This window comes from Notolabrus celidotus, chromosome 17 (assembly GCF_009762535.1).
Source record: "Notolabrus celidotus isolate fNotCel1 chromosome 17, fNotCel1.pri, whole genome shotgun sequence".
NCBI classification, from domain to species: domain Eukaryota; kingdom Metazoa; phylum Chordata; class Actinopteri; order Labriformes; family Labridae; genus Notolabrus; species Notolabrus celidotus.
In genome coordinates, this window is record NC_048288.1 from 31,815,618 (window position 1) to 31,839,311 (window position 23,694).

Here is a 23,694-nt window from a genome sequence, read left to right on the forward strand (position 1 = left end):
TTATGTATCGCGCCAAATCACAACAACCGTTATCTCAAGACGCTTTTACAAACATAGCAGGTCTAGACCACTCTATGTCAAATCCTGAACAGAGACCCAACTTCAAGACAGGATCAGACTCAGTCTGACCCCACCTTAATCCACCATGAGCATTGCACATCGCAGTATTTAGCTAGTTACAGCAGAGAGGAAAAACTTCCTTTAACAGGCAGAAACCTCCAGCAGGACCAGACTCATGTTAGACAGCCATCATGCCTCGACCGAGTTGGGTCTGGAAAGACAGATAGAGGGGAGTAAGAGAGAGAGGTGATAGTGATGAGACGAGTTGTAGAAGCTGTTGCCGCTGGAGTCCAGATCGTCTGCAGCAGCAGGACGTCTACGGCAGCTCAGAGGAATCTACGAGACAAGGGAGCTCAGGGACTCCAGAAAGGTCTATGGTTAGTAACTTTAAAGGGACAGGAAGAGTTAAAGTAAGTGATGAGGGGTTGGGGGAGGGGTGAGCTAGGATCCCAGTGTGTCAGTGTGCCAGTTCCCCCGGCAGTCTAGGCCTATAGCAGCATGACAAAAGCTGGTCCAAGCCTGATCCAGCTCTAACTATAAGCTTTGTCAAAAAGGAAAGTTTGAAGCCTACTCTTAAAAGTGGAGAGGGTGTCTGCCTCCCGGACCCTGACTGGTAGATGATTCCAAAGGAGAGGGGCCTGATGTATCGAGCCGTTTACTGACACACACCGGGGGGTAAAACTAATCAATGAAAGTGAGAGAGATGCATGGAGGCACGAAGAGCAGGTACGCAGGTACATCGTCACTTCATCGTCTCGTTCATGAAAACACACGTTGGTCAGAGTTTTTACCATCAGTTGAATGTTTTAGCTCGCCGTCGTCTCCTCTTGGTCCTAACATAAGGGTCGATGACGAACATTTATCGTCATAATTTTGGAAACGATGAAGTTTGACGCTGACGCAGAGTTTAAGAGGACATTTATAAGATGCCTAAATCAGTAGTTTGGTTTCCTCACTGTCGGAGGAGGAAGTCTGACTGCGCTGGCTTCAATGCTGATGCAGAGCTGTCCCTCAGTGGTGCTCAGCTCCAGGCCTGACACACAGAAAACCACACAGAGCATTTGAGTCAATAACATGACGATGCTTCATACAGAAACATTTGAATCAATGACATGAAGCTTCTTCACACGTGGTTTCTTGTTCAGTTTGTGTTGCCTTGCTTTACTTTCAGCTCTCTGAGCATCATCTTCAACACGACCACAGATCCTCGATGACATTAACACAGACTTTATCTGGTGTTAACTTGTAATCTGCTGCTCTGGTTCAAAGTGTGACAGTAAAAGGTTAAAGATAAGGTGTGTCTGAGACAAACTTACTGACAGCGTTGAGCCTCCCTGCCTCAGTCAGGAAGTCTTTACCTGAGAGGAAAACACACGGAAACATAAATATTTACATCACTCTCGCTACACACACACAGCTCCTCCTTTCTGCGGTGTCTGATTTTACCAGTGACATATGTATCGTCACTGATGCTCGCTCTGTTCTGTACCCTGGAGGTCTTTGCTGCTGCTCTACCTGCCTTGGCAGAGAGAAAGGAGGAGTGCTCTCCCTGCCTCAGGCTTTAGCATTCCATGCACGCACATGGAAGAACAAGGAGCTTCAAGGAAGAGCCATACAGCCAGACATAACTTATTGCTTGCAACTGAGCTTTTCATGTATGCACTAGGAAGGGAGGGGAGGTGTGCACTCCTGCCTTATATGCACATGAAAGAGAGGAGAGGTGTGCTCTCCCTGCCTTATATGTACATGAAAGAGAGGAGAGGTGTGCACTCCCTTCCTTACATGCACATGAAAGAGAGGGGAGGTGTGCACTCCCTGCCTTATATGCACATGAAAGAGAGGGGAGGTGTGCACTCCTGCCTTATGTGCACATGAAAGAGAGGGGAGGTGTGCACTCCCTGCCTTATATGCACATGAAAGAGAGGGGAGGTGTGCACTCCCTGCCTTATATGCACATGAAAGAGAGGAGAGGTGTGCACTCCCTGCCTTATGTGCACATGAAAGAGAGGGGAGGTGTGCACTCCCTGCCTTATATGCACATGAAAGAGAGGGGAAGTGTGCTCTCCCTGCCTTATGTGCATGAAGAGAGGGGAGGTGTGCTCTCCCTGCCTTATGTGCATGAAGAGAGGGGAGGTGTGCTCTCCCTGCCTTATGTGCACATGAAAGAGAGGGGAGATGCGCTCTCCCTGCCTTATATGCACATGAAAGAGAGGAGAGGTGTGCTCTCCCTGCCTTACATGCACATGAAAGAGAGGGGAGGTGTGCACTCCCTGCCTTATATGCACATCTTTAATCAGATAAAATAGTTTTTAACATTATCTCTGCCTCATATTAAGTTGTAGTGTCAGTTTTTGAACACAGTAATGACTGTTAATCTGCCTGTGCTCTGAAACCTTTCAGGCTAAATGGACCACAGAGCACCTGGTCCTGGGGTCAAAGGTTAATACTCTGAGACTTTGGTGAAAACAGAAGGGGAGGTTAGTTAGGTTATTGAGTTCTGTGATTGGATAGTTTGGACACAACTCAAAATAAACAAAACAAACCGTTTTTAAATTCTCACATTTTTAACTTCAAGAAACAGATTTAAGTGTCGGCTTGTTTCACAATCTTATCCTCCAAATGTGTTTTATTATATTCTTTGATCCAGCACTCACCACATAACCCTCCCTCTCTCACACACACACCCATAGTTATTGTATATCTGACTGGGCCCAAGGTGAAGGCTTGACGGAGTGTTGCAATACTGCCACACACACACACACACACACTCTCTGCAGCCTACAGCAGCACACTAACCGGCTGTTTACAATCCAGCAACATTAAACTTTCACTGAGTCACAAAGCTGAAGTGCTTCTGAGCTGTGTTTGAGGAAAATGTGTGAATTTTATCAGCTTTTAAATCACAGGATTTACACAAAGTGGTGTCTTCATTAGAGGAAGAGTTGTGTTTGTTTTTAACAGTTTTACAGTTTTGTGTATCGGTGACAAACTTTCAGGTTTTTCCTGAACGTACCAGAGATGAGGTAGAGACCGGCTTTATTCCATCTGGGAGCCAGTCTGGTGATCAGAGAGTAGGACAGACAGGCCTGGATGATGCCTGGAAACACACAATGAGGAGAGCCAACCTACACACACACACACACACACGCACACACACAACACAGTGTCATCACCTAGCAGAGGACTGAAATGTTACTCTCTCACTTCATCCCACCTGTAAACTACAAGTTCTTCCAAAAAGCTGCAGGATGCCTTTCTGGAAAAACGAGCTCTGCAGAGAAAAGAGAGACAAAAGCAGGCTGTTATCTTTTACATGTCAAAAGCTTAAAGCACCTGTAGTTTTTTGCGTGTGTTGTTTGTGGCGCCCACTGCGGACAAAGTAATCCCTCTTATTTCTTGTTCTGTGCATGCATAGATAGGGAAAACTATCACCTCCTGCTTTCTTTTAAACATCCATCATGACTATGTGCTGTAAATCGTCTCAGCTGACACCTACCCCCCCTCGCAGCAAATACAGGCGTTAAAAAATCACAATATGACAACCGTCTGTCTTTTTACAAACGGTCTCTTTTGCTTTTCTGGGTCATTAAAGGAATCACTTTTCATTTCAGTGTGTTTCATAACCAGGTAAAACCTCCACACAGGTGCTTTAAACGCTTCTTTAGTTGCACATGCTCAGTGCAGACCTGGCGGGATAGGTGACATGATTTCATTCAGCAGGACTGTGAATGAGAGCAGCGTGAGAAGGAGGCATTTTTATGTCACAGAGCTGTCAGTGTGTGTGTGTGTGTGTGTGTGTGAGGAATGTTTGGAATTTAGACCAGCTATGTTTTTGGCAGCGTGTCTCTGCTCGGGAAGTGTCTGCACGCAAACGTGTCTGTGCGCCCCGCAGCAGAGGAAGCGCTCGGATCTGTAACTACAGAGAGAGGATCATTACCACAGTGTGTGTTCAGCGTGAGGAGGAGAGAGAGAGAGAGAGTGTGTGAGAGTAAAACTACAAACACACAGTTACTTCGACGAATGAGAAACAGATTTATTCCTGGAGATGATTTTAGACCCTGGATGTATCAACAGTAATGTCTGTGTGTCTCTTACAGCCATGACCGCTGTGATCTCAGTGAAGGAGTCCAGCGTCGGGGAGGCCAGAACATCAGCGTACAGCAGCACCAGCTCTCTGTGGACAAACACAAACACACAGTGTAGTGAAGGACACACACACACAGGAGTGCTGCGTTCAAGATCATGTTACAGTACAAACTGACTTTGTCCTTCACACAGAGCGGGAGAAGACAATGACTGATATAATTAAGGATTACAGATCCGGTTCAACCTGTCTCACGTTTAACGAATCTCTGAAAACTTTCTTTACATCTATTCTTTCTTTTCACCCCAAGAGAGGGACTTTTAGTTTCAAGTATCCACCTGCAGGTCTTGATCTGTTTGCTCCTCGGCTCCTCGCCCTGCTCCTGCTTCTGCAGAGTCAGAGTGACGCAGCAGAGCTTCCTCAGGTCCGGGAGCCCGAGGAAAAACATGGTCTGGTGGGCTTCTCCACTCATCCTGGAAACACACACACACACACACACACAGGTTAAATACAGGAGGGCGACCAAGACCAAGGTCTTTGAATGTATCCCTTTTTAAAAGGAAACTTAACTCCTACCTTTAAATTTGGCTTTTAACGCAGAGCGATAGCTTTTATTGTTTATTTATTTATTCTAATTACTTTGTTTTATTAAATTTTTTTCAGATTTCTCTGAGTAACTATTTTACTCTATTTGATTTAAATTATTTTTTAAATTTGAATCATATTATTTTCTCTTCTTTTGCTGCATGATTTTGTGTATGAAAGGTGCTAAAAAGTAATGTTTTCAAGCACTCATATCAAAGATTATTGAATTCACTGCAAGCTTTTTACACATCAACATGTTATTTATTTTGCTGTCAACAAAAAACTGAGTCAGAAAAATAATAACTGCTCAATAACCAGCCCTTTTTGATATTTTAAGGGAAATTATAGCTGATTTTTAAACATTTTTAACAAGGGCTGTCAGCATTAATGTGTTAATAGCATGGCAATTAAAATCCAATATTAATACAGTTATTCTTTTAATCAGGTGATATTTTTTTGACCCTTCCGGCACACTGTAGCTGAGGCGCGGCTGCTTTTGCTGCTGGCACTGTAATGGAAAACAACAATACTGCACTTTAAAATCCTAATTTCACTTTTAAAACTCCTAATCGTCTCAGTTAATACGTGAAAAATAATAAAAATATCACTGAAGTGCTTTAAGTTTGAGCTGCTAGCTGCTAGCTAAGCATACAGGTGCAGCTAATCAGACTGACGTCATTAGGTCACAATAACTGGCAGAGCGCTCTTTAGGAAACTTTATAATCAATAAAAATGTCACAAAAAAAAGGATGTCGCCCACACAGAAAACAAATTAGAAAATAGAAATAAAAAATAACATGAAGAAAAAGTCTAAAATGTGTCTCTCACCTCGTTTGTGTCGACCTGCCCTCAAATAACAAGAGGCTAGTGACAGATAGCTAAACTAGTGACAGCTAGCTTAATTAGTGACAGCTAGCTAAAGTAGTGACAGCTAGCTTAATTAGTGACAGCTAGCTAAAGTAGTGACAGCTAGCTTAATTAGTGACGGCTAGCTAAACTAGTGACATGTAGCTAAACTAGAAACAGCTAGTTTAATTAGTGACAGCTAGCTAAAGTAGTGACAACTAGCTAAACTAGAAACAGCTAGTTTAATTAGTGACAGCTAGCTAAACTAGTGACAGCTAGCTTAATTAGTGACAGCTGGCTAAACTAGTGACAGCTAGCTTAATTAGTGACAGCTAGCTAAAGTAGTGACAGCTAGCTAAAGTAGAAACAGCTAGCTTAATTAGTGACATGTAGCTCAACTAGAAACAGCTAGTTTAATTAGTGACAGCTAGCTAAAATAGTGACAGCTAGCTTAATTAGTGACAGCTAGCTAAAGTAGTGACAGCTAGCTAAACTAGAAACAGCTAGTTTAATTAGTGACAGCTAGCTAAACTAGTGACAGCTAGCTTAATTAGTGACAGCTAGCTAAAGTAGAAACAGCTAGCTTAATTAGTGACATGTAGCTAAACTAGAAACAGCTATTTTAATTAGTGACAGCTAGCTAAAGTAGTGACAGCTAGCTAGACTAGAAACAGCTAGTTTAATTAGTGACAGCTAGCTAAAATAGTGACAGCTAGCTTAGTTAGTGACAGCTAGCTAAAGTAGTGACAGCTAGCTAAACTAGAAACAGCTAGTTTAATTAGTGACAGCTAGCTAAACTAGTGACAGCTAGTTTAATTAGTGACAGCTAGCTAAAGTAGTGACAGCTAGCTAAACTAGAAACAGCTAGCTTAATTAGTGACAGCTAGCTAAAGTAGTGACAGCTAGCTAAACTAGAAACAGCTAGCTTAATTAATGACAGCTAGCTAAACTAGTGACATGTAGCTAAACTAGAAACAGCTAGCTTAATTCGTGACAGCTAGCTAAAATAGTGACAGCTAGCTAAACTAGAAACAGCTAGCTTAATTCGTGACAGCTAGCTAAAGTAGTGACAGCTAGCTAAACTAGAAACAGCTAGCTTAATTAGTGACAGCTAGCTAAACTAGTGACAGCTAGCTAAACTAGAAACAGCTAGTTTAATTAGTGACAGCTAGCTAAAATAGTGACAGCTAGCTGAGCTAATCAAAGTCTTATTTTCTTTAAACCGTGATCTCCAAGTAACCAACCTTACATTTACACACCCAGTAACCCGTGATGAACCTATATCCAGAATAAAGACGAAGTTCCCGTCGAGTATTTCTCTGAAAAGACGTTTTAAAGCTAATTCTTGATTTTGCTGACTCAGCGGAAGATGTTCTACAGAAAGAGGAGCTCTCACTCTGGTGACATTAAGACGAACCAAAACCAGTTTATCACTTTAAGCTTTAACTTTTGATGTTTCAGCATTCAATTTAAACCCTTAAATGGTTCTCTGTTTACTTTATTAATGCAGTTTCACATATTCAATTCAATTCAATTCAATTCAATTCAATTCAATTCAAAGGGCTTTACTAGCATGGAAAACATACGTAATCATTGCTAAAGCTTAAATAGAAATAAAACACAAAATAACAAACAATTACAGAAGTACAGTATTTGAAATATAGAAGAAAAAAGAATATACGAATGATACAATAATACAAAAAACGATAAAAATAATAACAATAATTCTACTAACAATAATAATAATAATAATTTAATTTTCAAATTATTTACAGATGACTACAGAGTATTTACAGAAATATGAAATAAAAATATTTAATAACTAATTTTAATTATATTAATAATATTACAGTAAAATATTCTTTATTCAGATAATGCTAGTTTGATGGCCTTGCTACCTCTGCTACTCACCACTGCACTATTATCATATTATTTTAGTCTTTACATATTAGTCATGCCTCTTTGTTGTCCTTTGTATTTATAGCTGATGTTATTGTTATTATGTTTATTTGTATGTCTTATTCTTATGCCTTGTACAACGAGAGCACAGTTTCCTAAGTCAAATTCCTTGTGTGTTCAAGCATACCTGGCCAATAAAGCTGATTCTGATTGTTAAAATCAGGTATCTTTAAATCAGTTTCATCAGTTTTAATATTTTGTCTAAATAAACATAAACTTATAAACTGTCTAATAACTTGTTGTCTGGCAGCTACAGTTGATTTTCTCTCAGTGGTTGATAAATGTGTGAATATGCGATCTTTGACTGTGAGTCTGTGGATTCTCCCGCCTTTCAGCAGAGGAAGGAAACGTGTCTCTATAAACACCGAGTCAGATTATGTCACTTTTTTATAAGTTAACGTGTAAACCGTGAGTAATGAATCCAACAATCCCTCAGGCTGCCTCTGAGACACGCAGGGTGGGTAATTAAACCTTCGTGAAGGGAACTACGTGACACGCGAAGGCTGGCTTTGCGTGAGAAGCGAGTTTCCTTGAAAGTTGTTGAACTGAGATGAACTTTAGCCCCACAACTGTCTGAGGACTGACAGGGCGAGGACCAATCAGAGAGCCCAGATCATATCTGCGAGAGACAACGACCAATAGGAACGTAGGAAGGTAGATGAAGGCGGGCTCGGTGGTTTAACAACAATTTTGACGGCTCTATAAAGAACACAGGAATACAGGGACACCAACCGGAAGTTACCTTTCAAAATTAAACCAAAAAGATGGGACAAAAACGGTGTAAGGAAAGTGGAAGTAACACATAAAAAAAAATTAGTAAAAGCAAGAAAAGTGGCACTTCAGCAAATGATTCAACAAAATAATATTATATTTAAAAACAATTATTATATGTGTTTTTGTTTGTTTGTTTTTCAAGGACAATGGGACTATGGATCGAAACTAGCATTTAGGCTATCTTTGGCATATTTACAGAAATGTTAATTACTTGTCAGATGTTGAAATAATTATCATAATAATAAAAATACTTTCATTTGTATAGAACCTTTAAAAACAAATGTTTAAAAAGTGCTTTGATAAATAAAGCATGGCAGGGTTTGGAAGACAAAATGAACCCTCAAGAGATGGAGAGTAGTGATAAATAAATCAAACAGAATAAAATGGTTAGACAGTAGACTTCATCATTATTAAAGACGTTTTTTAAATAAATAAATAAATAAAAATAGATTAGTCAGTAAAAGCATCACATCGGAAATAATAGAAACTTGGAAAGGATACATTATGATAATTATAATAATTTCAGTCAGACAACTCACGTTTAAATTGTTTATTGTAGCAGCAAATACATATTCATGTTTGGCGCCCAGGCTCCGGCCTCATCACTCCCTGCAGATAAGTTTACATGCAGACTTTGAGGAGTGATGAGCAAAACATACTAAACACCCCCGGAGCCTGCAGGTGGATGCTGGGGAGGCGGCGGGGAAGAAGAAAATATCAGCAATGGCTTACAGCAGCAGAGTCGTTGACAGGCAGAGGGAGAGATGGGAGATTTTCCCAGTTTAAATAGACCGCCAATTTGAGAGGCAGAGGGCAGGATTGGATGATGGATAAGAGAGTGGGACATGTGACGTGTATGGCATTGCAGCTCGAGTTGTCTGCCTGAACTAGCTCGCAGGCATCGCTCCATTAGTGAAAAGGAAAATATAAAACAACTGATAATCAAATACAATTAAAAGGAATTAGTTGGATAAAGAGAAATAGTTATTATATTTTGTTCTTAATGTCTTCTCAACGCCTGGATGTAGGACGAAACTAAAACAAAACATTAATAACATGTAAATAATCAGAATATGAAACATTAATATAATGCTATATACTGGTTTTAAGTATTGACACACTCATAAATGTATGTGGCATCTTAATTGTATTTCTTATTGTAGTTCCATTGACAAGGAGTCGTAATGAATAAGATAAGATATACTCTATTTGATTCCCCATTGGGGGATTTTTTTTGTTACAGCTGCTTACAACTGGGACACGGGAATACAAAAATATACTTACATAGTTCAAAATATAATAACAATTATAATAGTAATGATAAAATAAACATAGAATAAAATAAAATAGAGCAAATATTACAGACATATACACACTATGTACACTTCTATCTGATGAATAGATAGTGAGGTGAGTTATTGCAGAGATAAAATTGCACCAGGTTCTTGAAAAAACATACACAGTATGAGAAATCAGTGCGATTTACATGTGAGATTGACAGAATAGTTTGTTGGTGTGAATAATAAACAATGACTGAATCAATGAATATGTAATAATGATAATTTAAAATACTAAGTTAATATGATTTAGTTTAATAATTGTATAATAAATAATGATTTAATATAATAATTAAATAATACTCATTTATTTCAATGTTTTGATAATCATTAATAAATAAGAAATAACTGGCTACACTTCTATACGTTAAATTGTGATCAGAAAACTCAATACATACTCTAAAGATGGCTGCTAATCTCTGAAAGGCTTAAAATATATGATCAAAAAAATAGTTTATTATTGTGTCTCTATTCTGATTTCTTTTTGCGTGACAATGACAATAAAGCTGAATCTTTATTTTGCATGTGCTTTTATTTTGTAAGTCCAGAGCGGAAGTGTGATGTCATACTGTTGTTAATTGACAGAAGCCCTCTGATGATCCTCGGGACTCTCCTGCTGATAGAGAGTGGGTTAAATGTCGGTGTGTTTGTGCAGAGTCACGGTCCTGGCAGGCTCGGGGTGATTATACAACCACACACAGATCCTTTAGCTGCTGCTGCTGCTGCTGCGGCTGTCCACTTCCTGCTGCTGTTTGCTGTCAGACTGTCTCAGACTGTCTCAGACGGTTTCAGGTTTCAGGGACGGATCATGGCTGAACAGGAGGAGAAGAGCCCTGCTGGAGTCAAATACTACAGGCTGTCAGAGATCGAAGAGCAGAACTCCTTCAAGTCAACGTGGATCATCATCAACAACGAAGTCTACGATGTCACCAAGTTTCTGGAGGAGGTGAGTCAGCGCACAGGAAACAGAGCCCTCTGAGTTACCTGAGCTCAGGTGCAGAAATATGTAAACAAACGGAATCCTCACTGAGCAGAAGAACACTTCATGATGCATGCTGTGAGTTTAAGCAGCTCCATGTGACTGTTTTAAAGTTTGAATCCAGTTAAACTGCATGCATACTTCCAGCAGGTGGACACCTGTAAAGAGTAACACATTAAAGCTCCTGTAGGGAACTTTTTCACTTGTTTTTAAACACATGAAATTCATCATGTCATCTCTTCAAACAAACTAGATACTAAAATTATGATTTCTTTCTTTTTTGTTGCTTAAAATGTATGGAAGTGCAGCTGCTGGGAGGGTACCCGATAAAGGGATTAACCACATCCTGCCAAAACTCTCCCTGACCAGTGCATTTGGTAGTTCCAGAAAGTACAGGGCAGAATCCGGTACTAGTTAGTCCACAAGAGGGCACCTAAACTCAAAACAAATCCGAAGTTCCTCACTGGAGCTTTAATGTAGCTGCATTTTATACAGCAACAGTCAGGAGCTTTAAAGATGCAGTACAGAGTTTAAAGATACAGTGAGGTGATTTAAAGCAACAATAAGGAGTTTTAAAGTTACAGTAAGTAGTTTTAAAGTTACAGTATGGAGTTTTAAAGTTACAGTAAGTAGTTTTAAAGTTACAGTAAGTAGTTTTAAAGCTACAGTAAGGAGTTTTAAATATACAGTAAGTTGTTATAAGCTACAGGAAGTTGTTTTAAAGCTACAGTATATAGTTTTAAAGGAATAGTAAGCAGTTTTAAAGCTACAGTGAGGAGTTTTAAAGAAGCAGTACGAAGCTTTAAAGCTACAGTACGGAGTTTTAAAGCTACAGTATGGAGTTTAAAGCTACAGTACAGAGTTTTAAAGCTACAGTACGGAGTTTTAAAGCCACAGTAAGTTGTTTTAAAGTTACAGTTAGGAGTTTAAAGCACCAGTAGATAGTTTTAAAGGTATTGTAAGGAGTTTTAAAGCTACAGTATGGAGTTTAAAGCTACAGTACGGAGTTTTAAAGCTACAGTACGGAGTTTTAAAGATACAATATGGAGTTTAAAGCTACAGTACAGAGCTTTAAAGATACAGTAAGGAGTTTTAAAGCTACAGTACAGAGTTTTAAAGCACAGTATGGAGTTTTAAAGCTACAGTGAGGAGTTTAAATCTACAGTGAAGAGTTTTAAAGCTACAGTACAGAGTTTTAAAGCTACAGTACAGAGTTTTAAAGCACAGTATGGAGTTTTAAAGCTACAGTATGGAGTTTTAAAGATACAGTACAGAGCTTTAAAGATACAGTAAGGAGTTTTAAAGATACAGTAAGGAGTTTAAAGCTACAGTCAAGAGATTTAAAGCTACAGTAAGGAGTTTTAAAGATACAGTAAGGAGTTTAAAGCTACAGTCAAGAGATTTAAAGCTACAGTACAGAGTTTTGAAGCACAGTATGGAGTTTTAAAGCTACAGTATGGAGTTTTAAAGCTACAGTATGGAGTTTTAAGTATGGAGTTTTAAAGCTACAGTATGGAGTTTTAAGTATGGAGTTTTAAAGCTACAGTATGGAGTTTTAAAGCTACAGTATGGAGTTTTAAAGCTACAGTATGGAGTTTTAAAACTACAGTATGGAGTTTTAAAGCTACAGTATGGAGTTTTAAAGCTACAGTACAGAGTTTTAAAGCACAGTATGGAGTTTTAAAGCTGCAGTATGGAGTTTTAAAGCTACAGTATGGAGTTTTAAAGCTATGTTCTGACTGATTTGTCCACATGGGGCGCCAAAACAGCACAAACCAAAAGTTAAATAATGAGTCCCTTTAAAGATGGGACTTACAGTCTCACCTCAAAGGTCCAACTGTGAGTCTCCACAGGTTTATAGACAGACAGGTGAATAAAGAGCCATAAAGTGTAGCTGCATTTTAGACACACACTTAATTATCCAGCCGTCCCTGGTCTAATGTCAAAATGCTCTGCTAATGATTTACCACGATCCACAATTCAAGACCAGGTCTGCAGCGTGTCCCCGAGTGAACCGTGAACCTTCCCTCTGCTGTGTGGGAGAGTCTGACGTGAACAAACTGAAGGAAAACGCTCCAAAACAAACACGAGGACGATCCCCTGAGAGTGTGTGTTAAGACTCTGGAATGTGTTTGTCTCCATTCATCTGTAATAATACCAACAGGATGAATAAACTCAAACTGGAGACCGGGTTAACTGACAGAGGACTCGTCCACACCCTGACCCATGTACAGCGTAAAGCCCGGGGTTGGAAAAACATGAGTCACTTTGACGGCCTTAAAGAGGCGACAAGTCAAAGGTCCAGACTGTCAGAGGAAGTAGGTAAAGTGTTATCAGGCAGGGCTGGGATATCTGTGTTATTAATACATTATTAAAACTGCTGTCTTTAAAGCTACTATAAGGAACGTTTGTGTGATCTTGGCGCCCCCTGTTGACAAACATCAGGCAGTGTTTACAGGCACAAGAATAACCAGCAGTACTCCATCAGCCTGCCACTGGTTCAGTGTGTTATTGTAGGTCACAAAGAGGCGTCAGAATGAATCCTAGAGACGGCCATCTTGGTTGTTTACAAATGTGTAGCCGTGTTCAGAGAGACTTAAATCAGAGGAGACAGGAGGGCGGATACGACCCGTCTACCTCAAACAATAACGTACGAGCGCTCAGATTCCTCTGATCAGTGAGCGATCACAGAGCTTCATTCATGATTAACGAACTTCAGGGAGACTCACTGACATGTTCTTTAATTAACACACACACACACACACACACACACACACACACACACACACACACACACACACACACACACACACACACACACACAGAGTCCTACTGTCCCAAATGCTCACCAGAGCTTCAAATGAGGATTCATCCACCGCTGAAAATAGTCCCTAACAGAAGCTCTGCTTTATAAGGATCTCATTTCTGACAGGTTAGTAAAAACAGATGAAGCCTCAATGAAAATAAACCAAAATGTTAAATCCTAATAATGAGGGAGTGAGTCAAATTATGAGATCAGATCAAATGTTAAATTATGGGTTAAAATGTTAATATGAGATAGAAGTTTTAATTATGAGAATAAGTGTCAAAATTACAAGTTAAAATGTTAAATTATGAGATAAAAGCTCAAATGAGATAAAAGTTGAAATTTTGATTTAAATTGAAATTATGAGATCAATGTTAAATTATTAAATACAATTTTACATTGTGAAATAAAATGTCAAATTACGAGATAAAATGTAAAAATTATGAGATAAAATGTTAACTTATGAGATTAAATGTTAACTTATGAGATTAAATGTTAAACTATGAGATAATGGTAAACCATGAGATAAAATGTTAAACTTTGAGATAAAATGTTAAATCACTAGATAAAATGTTAAACTATGAGATAATGGTAAACCATGAGATAAAATGTTAAACTATGAGATAAAATGTTAAATTATGAGATAAAAGCTCAAATGAGATAAAAGTTGAAATTTTGGTTTAAATTGAAACTATTAAACAAAATGTTACATTGTGAAATAAAATGTCAAATTATGAGAAAAAAAGTTTAAATTATTAGATAAAATGTAAACTTATGAGATGAAATGTTAAAATTATTATATAAAATGTAAACTTATGAGATAAAATGTTAAACTATGAGATAAAATGGTAAATTATGAGACAAAAGTTGAAATTATGAGATAAAATGTTAACTTATGAGATAAAATGTTAAATTATTAGATAAAATGTTAACTTATGAGCTAAAATGTTAAACTATGAGATAAAATGTTAAATTATGAGACAAAAGTTGAAATTATGAGATCAAATGTTAACTTATGAGATAAAATGTTAAACTATGAGATAAAATGTTAAATTATGAGACAAAAATTGAAAGTAAGAGATAAAATGTTAAATTTTGAGATAAAATGTTAAACTATGAGATAAAATGTTAAATTTTGAGATAAAATGTTAGACTATGAGATAAAATGTTAAACTATGAGATAAAATGTTAAATTATGAGACAAAAATTGAAAGTAAGAGATAAAATGTTAAATTTTGAGATAAAATGTTAAACTATGAGATAAAATGTTAAATTTTGAGATAAAGTCTTATGAGATCATTAGTGAAAGTTGTAGATCTTTATTAATGTTTTAAACCCACACGCTGTAAAAGTTTAAAAGATTTAACATTAAAGTAAAACTTTGGTGATAAACTGAAAACATATGCTGGTCCTGGTCTGGATCTGAACGGAGGCTGGACCCACAGCAGTCACAGAGTGTGTGTTTGTTTTCGTATCGTAGCACCCCGGAGGAGAGGAGGTGCTGAGGGAGCAGGCGGGAGGAGACGCCACAGAGAGCTTTGAGGACGTCGGACACTCCACCGACGCCAGAGAGATGTCCAAAGACATGATCATCGGAGAGCTGCACCCGGTCAGTGTGTGTGTGTGTGTGTGTGTGTGTGTGTGTGTGTGTGTGTGTGTGTGTGTGTGTGTGTGTGTGTGTGTGTCTGACAGTGTGTGTCTGACAGTGTGTGTGTGTGTGATGAATGTAGCTACAGAGTCGCACAAACACGTTCAATGTTGTGTGTTAAAGGATAACATGTCTGTGTGTCTGTGTGTCTGTGTGTCTGCAGGACGACAGAGAGAAGATCGCCAAACCTGTGGTAAGTGAATAAATGTCCCCGGTGATGTCACAGTGATGTCAGAGAAAGGAAGGGACAAGAGGCATTATGGGAAATGATGTTTTCAGTGTTTTAGAAGTCTGATGATGTTATTTTATTTGTGTTTGCAGGAATCTTTGGTGACAACTTTGCATGACGAGTCCAGGTACACACACACACACACACACACACACACACACACACACACACGCGCACACACATGCACACGCACACGCACACACACACTGGTCAGTTGCTGGTCTAACTGGTCAGTTGGTGGTCTAGCTGGTCAGTTGGTGGTCTAACTGGTCAGTTGGTGGACTAACTGGTCAGTTGGTGGTCTAGCTGGTCAGTTGGTGGTCTAACTGGTCAGTTGGTGGTCTAGCTGGTCAGTTGGTGGTCTAGCTGGTCAGTTGGTGGTCTAACTGGTCAGTTGGTGGTCTAGCTGGTCAGTTGGTGGTCTAACTGGTCAGTTGGTGGTCTAACTGGTCAGTTGGTGGTCTAGCTGGTCAGTTGGTGGTCTAACTGGTCAGTTGGTGGTCTAGCTGGTCAGTTGGTGGTCTAACTGGTCAGTTGGTGGTCTAGCTGGTCAGTTGGTGGTCTAACTGGTCAGTTGGTGGTCTAGCTGGTCAGTTGGTGGTCTAACTGGTCAGTTGGTGGTCTAGCTGGTCAGTTGGTGGTCTAACTGGTCAGTTGGTGGTCTAGCTGGTCAGTTGGTGGTCTAACTGGTCAGTTGGTGGTCTAACTGGTCAGTTGATGGTCTAACTGGTCAGTTGGTGGTCTAACTGGTCAGTTGATGGTCTAACTGGTCAGTTGGTGGTCTAACTGGTCAGTTGGTGGTCTAACTGGTCAGTTGATGGTCTAACTGGTCAGTTGGTGGTCTAGCTGGTCAGTTGCTGGTCTAACTGGTCAGTTGCTGGTCTAACTGGTCAGTCGATGGTCTAACTGGTCAGTTGCTGGTCTAACTGGTCAGTCGATGGTCTAACTGGTCAGTTGGTGGTCTAACTGGTCAGTTGGTTAAGTGTTTGTGAACTATCTAACCAGTATGGTCTTTATTTACAGCTGGTGGTCTAACTGGGTGGTCCCCGCTCTGGCAGCCGCCATCGTCACGCTGTTGTATCGCATCTACACCCAAGAGAGCGAGTGACATCATCAGACAAGCAGCTGTGATGTCATCAACAACCCCTCGTCAGCCAGTCAAACGTCCCAACATTTGATTGACGGCTGCACCGGCCAATGGCAGCGCAGCGTGTTTAGTGGAAGAGTGGACTGACCGCTGCAGGAACATCTGATCCACGATGAAGGCGTCAGTGACTCTCTGCTGCCGCTCTCCTGCCTCAGCACTACATTACCCATCATGCAGTTGAACCAACCAATCACACGGCATTATATTAATGAAGTCATTACGTTGTTGAATATCCGAGACATTTGAGATGTTTTATAAAATCTGTGATTTATAATCTTGTAGATATGCAGTGGATGTAAAATAATTTGTATCTTTTGTATCTTTGAATGTAACTTTATAAATATGCAATCAGCAGCTAACAGAGCGTCACGGCGTCACGGCGTCACGTGACTCAGCTCACATCCTAACGTGTAACTCTGATTACGTCCTGAGGAAACGTGTGAAGTTTTTAATGACCGCTACGAAGCTACAGGTGCTTTTATGAGAATTTAAAATACTCACTTCATGTTTGATTTTAAAAACGACTGCTTTCCATGGTTCAGTTAAAGATTGGATTTGTTCAAACTGTCTGAGGCTCCCTTTACTCTTCAGCTCACAAAGCTCACACACACACACACACACACACACACACACACACACACACACACACACACACACACACACACACACACACACACACACACACACACACACATCTCCCCTTACCTTTACCTTACACCTTCATCAGGTGACTCAGGACTCTGGAGGTGTGGCGCCTCACTTCACTCTGAAACAAACCGTCTTCAGATTAATGATCTCACAGGAAGCTCTGCAGGACACACTCACAGCTCCACCTGGTGGCGTCTCCATCAAACTACTCAGGGAACACAGAGGAGGTTAAATAAACACTGAAGCTGACTGACAGTTACTTTATCAACATTAAATTAATTATTATAAACATGAAGTTAATTTTTATTAAGTGGAAGTTTAAATTATCTTGACATCTTTTTGATAATGTGACACTCTGTAACTGATCAGTGAAGAAGAATGAAGCAGCTGAAAGCCAGAGACTGGAAAAGTGCTGCCACCTAGTGGTGAGAAGTCCTCAATACAAGGTACAAAATCAATAAAATAATAAATACGTTTTTCTATATATATTAACATTTTAATAAATGTAAAATACATTGATCAATTGTTTTAAATAATTCTTCAATTAAATAAATTAAATTATTATTATTTGTTGCCGCTCTAAACTACTCAGCCGTCAGCTGATTTATCATCTTAACCTGTTCACTGCTTACTTCACAACTTTAAAATAATAATAAAATAATGTTGATTTATAAAGAGAACCTTGTAAAAACAATTAAAACAGTAAAAAAAAAGAATAATAAAAATAATTGAAAAATAAATATAAACTTTAGTTTTTATGTTTGTTTTAACAGTTAAAAATAGTCCAAATGTCTGCTGTCTCTTAAATGTGAATATTTGTTGTCCTCTTTCCCTCTTTGAGACTTTCGTTTGACTTTTTGGACAAATACAAATATTTAAAGACGTCAGCTGGTTTCAGGGATCATACCTCGAGGGACAGTTTTGATCTTATAACATATGAATGAATGGATGAAACATCGAGAGACGGTGTAAAGCTCCAGAACGAGGACGTGACCTTGAGTTCAGTGTTTCTATGACAGCAGGAGTGTGTCTTTGTTTTCATCCTTAAAGTCAGAGATTTAATTTAATTCATCATTTTTAATTTAAAGCAAAAAGTTTTTTATGAACTGATTTCATTTTTAAGTAACTGGAATGTTAAACCTGACACTCATTAAGGCAGTGGTTCCCAGAGTGGGGGTCTCCAAAAATCACTAAAAACTTAGATTCATCTAAAACTGCATCTTTTATTCATTTGTTGGAAAAACATAAACAACTTGTTGTTCTTTTTGTGTTTAGAGTTGATATTATTATTATTATTATTATTATCCATCCATCCATTAACTCGACCACTTATCCCATCAGGGGTCACACGGGGGGCTGGAGCCTATCCCAGCTGGCTTTAGGCGGAAGGCAGGGTACACCCTGGACAGGTCGCCAACCTATCGCAGGGCTGTTATTGTTATTGTTGTTGTTATTATTATTATTATTATATTTGTATTTGAATATCTTGTACAAAGAGATCACAGCTTACCAAGTCAAACTCCTTGTGTGTTCAAGCATACCTGGCCAATAAAGCTGATTCTGCTTCTGATTCTGAAGTTAAATTTGAGATACAACAATGAAAATAAAACATTATACATTTTTCTTCTTCGCTTTGTTCCCAGCTGACCCCTGAGGAAGTGATCCTGCTTCTTTAAATCACAGAGATATCTGGAGGTTTTTAGATTGGCTGACTTTCTGAGAGGAACATTGAACCACATCAGGACAGCGGGGGTCTCCGGTCTCTGGCACTCATCTTTTGGGGGTCACAGAATAAAAAGTTTGGGGACCCCGGCATCAAGGTGCTGAAGGGGTTAAACTCCTCAGGACGGCCCCCTCCACTCTGCAGCTCTGTTACAGCGCCGTGACGTCAGCCTGACGCCGGTGACGACACGTGTTTGTTTACCGCGCTCTGTGTGACGCACTCCTGACAGCCACGCTGACAGCTCTGCGTTACGTAACCACGAGACAGGCTGTAATGTTTGTTTTTGTGACGCGTCTTTACTGCGGCCTTTAAACACAACTCACCAAAACCTGAGGAATAAAACTTTATTTATAAACTCTGAGAGGACAAAGTGTTCAATGATGCAGCCCTGACGTCTTCAGGGGACTAAACTCTGGGATGTTGAAGTGTGAGGACATGTTGGTGTGTTAGAGCAGGGGTACCCAAACTTTTCAGTCCATGACCCCCAAAAAATAAAGGTCTCAAAGACTCAAGACCCCCCCCCCCCTGTCCCTCAGAGTGATTTAATATGTCTTCATTTAGCTGGTCTGCAGAAAGTGACCCTCCCTATATGAGCATGTGTCTGTGTTTCCTGTTCTGGATGAACCTGCTGCTGCTGCTGCTGCTTTAGATCAGGGGTGTCCAAACATTTTTCAAAGAGGGACACATTTTACATGTCAGAACAGCTCAGGGCCAGTGGCTCCAACTGAGACTTCGTTATCATAAAAGTTATATATGAAATCTATTTAATGACAATTATTTTATTTTATTTGTTCTCAATAAATCAGTAACTAGCAAGTCCTCAGTTCAACACAAGCCACATAAACATTTGCAAACTTTATCTTCTTCTGGAGGAAGATGTTTTTCATTTGGGTCAGGCGATGTGGGAAAAATATTGTATTATCACTCTTCTTTTTCATGTTGTTTTTAAGACTTTTCTGACCAGCAGACAACATTTTAAGAACTAAATCATTATTTTCCTGCGTTTTGAACATTTTTTATGCATCAAATTTTGCCTTTTCTGCACAATTTCCTAATTTTGATCTTGTCTTGTGTCCTCTTTTGTGTCTTCTGAACTTTGAGTGTTCATCAAGAACATTTCCACATCATGATAAAATCATTAATTTGAGAACCTGTCAGCTTCAAGAGTTCTTGTGTTTCTTCTTTATTGCCGTCTTGTAGAATCCCCAGAGCTTTGGCTTTAGACAGGGAGTCCATATGAAGCTTTTTGAGATGTTTCTGGTTTGACTTTAGTTTTGTTTGTGCGCTTGAAAGAAACTGCAAATGTTCAGATGATTCAGAAGGTGATTAAGTTCTGTGCTATAAATAACACATTTTAAGATGAAAGCTTGGGGGCCATGAATAAATCGACCTTGGGTCCACTACTTTTTTCTCTAGGCTGCATAAACATTACACAGAAGTGACAGCATGGACAAAGCAGACACCAGACAGACTGATGAAGCAGCAGAGGAACTTAAAGTGAGTTGAAAACATGTGAATCTGTTGGTACCATTTCCCTGTAATACATGCAATGAAAGTATCTAAATCTGTTACCTGTTTACTGAGATGCACTGACAGAAAGAAGAGTATATGAAAGATATGATTACTGTGGAGCTGTGGGAGGAGCTTACACTAGTCTAATACTGCAGCTAATCACACTAACACAAGGCAGTACTTTGGACATGCCTGCTTGAGATGATTCACATTTTCTATTTCAAGGTTTTATTTAAAATTTAGCTTCTATTTATGTTTTTTTTTTTACTATATTGGGTAAAATGTACTATTTTTAGATAACTATATATAAAAAAAACATTCTGGAGGAAATCTCACGACCCCTTATTTATGTTTTGAGACCCACCAGGGGGTCCCGACCCACACTTTGGGAACTGGTGTGTTGGAGGAGTGATTTATGTCTCTGATGAAGCTGCAGAAAATGACCCTACCTATATGAGCATGTGTCTGTGTTTCCTGTGATGAGTTAACCTGCTGCTACTGATGCTTTTGATAATTCACATTTTCCATTTCAAGGTTTTATTAGCTTCTATTTATGTCTCTATATTGTTTTACTATATTGGGTAAAATGTACTATTTTTAGATTTTAGAACTTTAAAAAAAAAACATTCTGGAGGAAATCTCACGACCCCTTATTTATGTTTTGAGACCCCCCAGGGGGTCCCGACCCACACTTTGAGAACCCCTGTGTTGGAGGAGTGACTTGTGTCTCTGATGAAGCTGCAGAAAAAAAACTAAACTTCCTTTTCTGAAAAAAGTTCAGTTTGAACACAACAACAAACACACATGTTTGTTGTTGTGTTCATGTTTCTGTCCCGCAATCAGGTGAAAGTTTCTGACGTGACGGCGCGCGCACCTCCTCTGAGGCAGCAGCACCTGCACGTGCTCTGCTCCAGGAGGGGGGGGGGGGTGGGGGTGTCTACCCTATACAAGCCGTCCCGCACCGGGACCCCCGCGGACTGCTGACCCGCCTGCAGCCACACACACAGGCCGCCGGGCTGCCGGGAGCGATGTACCGCTCATACCTGCAGCACCACGCCGGGGGAGAGGCGTCCTCCCCGGGGAGGCAGAGGGGGGAGAACGGCCTGGAGGACCTGGACGAGGAGGAGGAGGAGGAGGAAGAGGAAGATCTGGAGGACGAGGTGGACGCTTCTCAGCTGGAGAAGTTCATGAGAGACAGGAGGAGAGCCAAGTCCCTGCCCGCCTACCCTGCAGAGCTCCTGGACGGGGTCTCCGAGGGAGAGGGGAGGAAGCGCGTGAAGTTCGCCGACTCCATGGGTCTGAACCTGGCCCACGTCAAACACTTCAGCACGCTAGAGGAGCCCCAGATCCCGAGCAAGGTTCTGTCCAGGCACAAGAGCTTCCCTCCCCACCAGGACCTCCTGAGCGACCTGTGCCAGAGCTTCAAGACCAGCCTGGACACGGACCGACTGGTCTGCTGCTTCCCGGATCCGCCGGACCCGGGTGAGAGAGTCCAGCAGCTCCGCGTGTGTCTGGAGAGGGTCACCATCACCCAGTTCGACGTGCGGGGGCAGATCCGGGTCTTCAGCGGCTGCCCCATCAGAGAGGTCGGGGTGAGATACACCTTCAACGACTGGCTCTCGCACGTGGACTCGCAGGCTCTGCCTGTAGTCCTTGACCAGCAGGACTGTGTGGGGGAGCGCTTCGGCTTCACGGTCTACACGCCCCCCTTCATGGACCCCAGCTCGGCCGTGCACTTCGCAGTCTACCTGAGGAGCGAGGAGGGGGAGTTCTGGGACAACAACGAGGGGCTGAACTACACCCTCAAGTACCTCTGCATGCCCAGCACCGCGCCGTTCGTCAGTGCAGCTTTCCACGCCACCTGACCGGCGCGTAAAACCTCTCCACCGTGCGTAAAACCTCTCCACCGTGCGTAAAACCTCTCCACCGTGCGTAAAACCTCTCCACCCCCCGTCTGATGAATGAAATGCTCTGTGGCTGTTTTCAGTCCTCTGAATAAATGCTTTTTGGAACAGAACTTTTGAATGTCAGTCAGAGGCTCCAGAGAAACCACAGAACCAGCTTGGTTCTCCTGGTCTGGGCCTCTGAGTGATCCTGTTTACCTCTGAATTTTTAACAGCCTCATTAAAACCTGTTAGTGAAGGACACGGCTGATATTTGTGGATATGTCTGAACTTCCACTCGGATGGATGGACCTTGTTTCTCTTGGAGGAACAACAGACTGATGAAAGGAGAAAGAGATCCCGGTGAAGGATCTTTGATGATAAGAGGTTGAAAGTGTTGCGTCAGTTTAACTGAAATATACGCAACAATAGTGCAAACATTCAAACAGTGATTACAGTAAATAAAGTGTTGATCAAATGAACTTGAACATGTTGTAAAAGTCTGTAAAAAAAGAGTTTAATTCTCTGCATTTCTTTTGATAAAGATTTGAAGAAGTGTCGGGACATGAATGTGTCTAAGTTAGCTTTTCTTTTGTGGAATTCATGTCAATAAATGTTGCTTCAAAATAGGAATTAAACAAACTTCCTTGATTCTGCTCATTCTTTGGACTCTTCACCTCCTTCTGTCTTATCTTCCTTTTAATCTGCAGTCACCATCCATCACTTTATATGAGCGTGCTGCTAACGATACATGATTTGATGTTTAAAGAAAGCAGGAGGTTTTTTTTGCCCACCTTTACATAAACAGATCAAATAATAAGAGGTGTTACTTTGTCCATAAACAGAGAGCTCCCTACAGGAGCTTTAATGTGCTGCTGTTAGAAGGAAAATGACCAAACCAGGTCTTCATGCTTCATGCTGTGTCTGCATGTGTAGCTGCAGGACCTTTTCTTTCTCCTCATAATAAACTTTAAACTCTGTTTGTTTTCTTGTTGCTGTAATATCTTAAATGTATATTTTAATCTGGACTTGTTGTCTCAGTGTGATTTATTCAAAGTGTAAAGAGGCGAGCAGACTCGGTGAGATTTGAGTTTTTGCAGCGACAGTTTGATGCAAAGAGGCGAGTGGATGGTTTCCTCAGTACGTGAGGTCGGTCAGGTCCTCGCCTGTCTGCAATCATCTTTACATGAGGGTCAAAGTTCAAGAGTCCGACGCCTCTGACAAAACGTCCTGTTGACCGACCGGACGACATCTGTTTGATGTGTCAACACTGACTCAAAGAGACGGAGGGCGACCACGCAGATATGGAACCACACATTTCAGTAGAAGTGAAGAGCTCTCATGTTTCAGTGCCAACACTTACACCACGAAAATGCCCGTCATGAGGTGACTGATATCTGATGAAGAGGTAGAAGACGTGTTGACTCCAGCTTTCTGAGCTAACTGCTGCCAAACTTCCCCCCCAGAGTCAGAC

The 23,694-nt window shown here is 40.5% G+C and overlaps 3 protein-coding genes across 3 annotated transcripts; 2 read left to right on the forward strand and 1 right to left on the reverse strand.

Annotated features, from left to right (window-relative positions):
- Positions 1 to 651: 651 nt before the first annotated feature.
- LOC117829099 (uncharacterized protein C18orf63) lies at positions 652 to 5,231 on the reverse strand. The gene is made up of 7 exons (XM_034706647.1): positions 5,191 to 5,231; positions 4,483 to 4,617; positions 4,156 to 4,234; positions 3,275 to 3,331; positions 3,074 to 3,185; positions 1,377 to 1,418; positions 652 to 1,093 (listed from the first exon to the last, which is right to left on the reverse strand). Exons 2-7 carry the CDS (start codon positions 4,614 to 4,616, stop codon positions 996 to 998), a joined length of 522 nt encoding a protein of 173 aa, XP_034562538.1. The 5' UTR covers position 4,617; positions 5,191 to 5,231; the 3' UTR covers positions 652 to 995.
- Positions 5,232 to 10,206: 4,975 nt separating this feature from the next.
- Positions 10,207 to 17,021, forward strand: LOC117829397 (cytochrome b5). The gene is made up of 5 exons (XM_034707052.1): positions 10,207 to 10,591; positions 14,911 to 15,039; positions 15,242 to 15,271; positions 15,400 to 15,434; positions 16,331 to 17,021. The coding sequence occupies exons 1-5, from the start codon at positions 10,241 to 10,243 to the stop codon at positions 16,413 to 16,415; spliced, it is 630 nt and encodes a 209-aa protein (XP_034562943.1). The 5' UTR covers positions 10,207 to 10,240; the 3' UTR covers positions 16,416 to 17,021.
- Positions 17,022 to 21,160: 4,139 nt separating this feature from the next.
- Positions 21,161 to 22,853, forward strand: ppp1r3g (protein phosphatase 1 regulatory subunit 3G). Its single transcript, XM_034706652.1, has one exon. It carries the CDS (start codon positions 21,366 to 21,368, stop codon positions 22,200 to 22,202), a length of 837 nt encoding a protein of 278 aa, XP_034562543.1. The 5' UTR covers positions 21,161 to 21,365; the 3' UTR covers positions 22,203 to 22,853.
- The last annotated feature ends 841 nt before the right edge of the window (positions 22,854 to 23,694 follow it).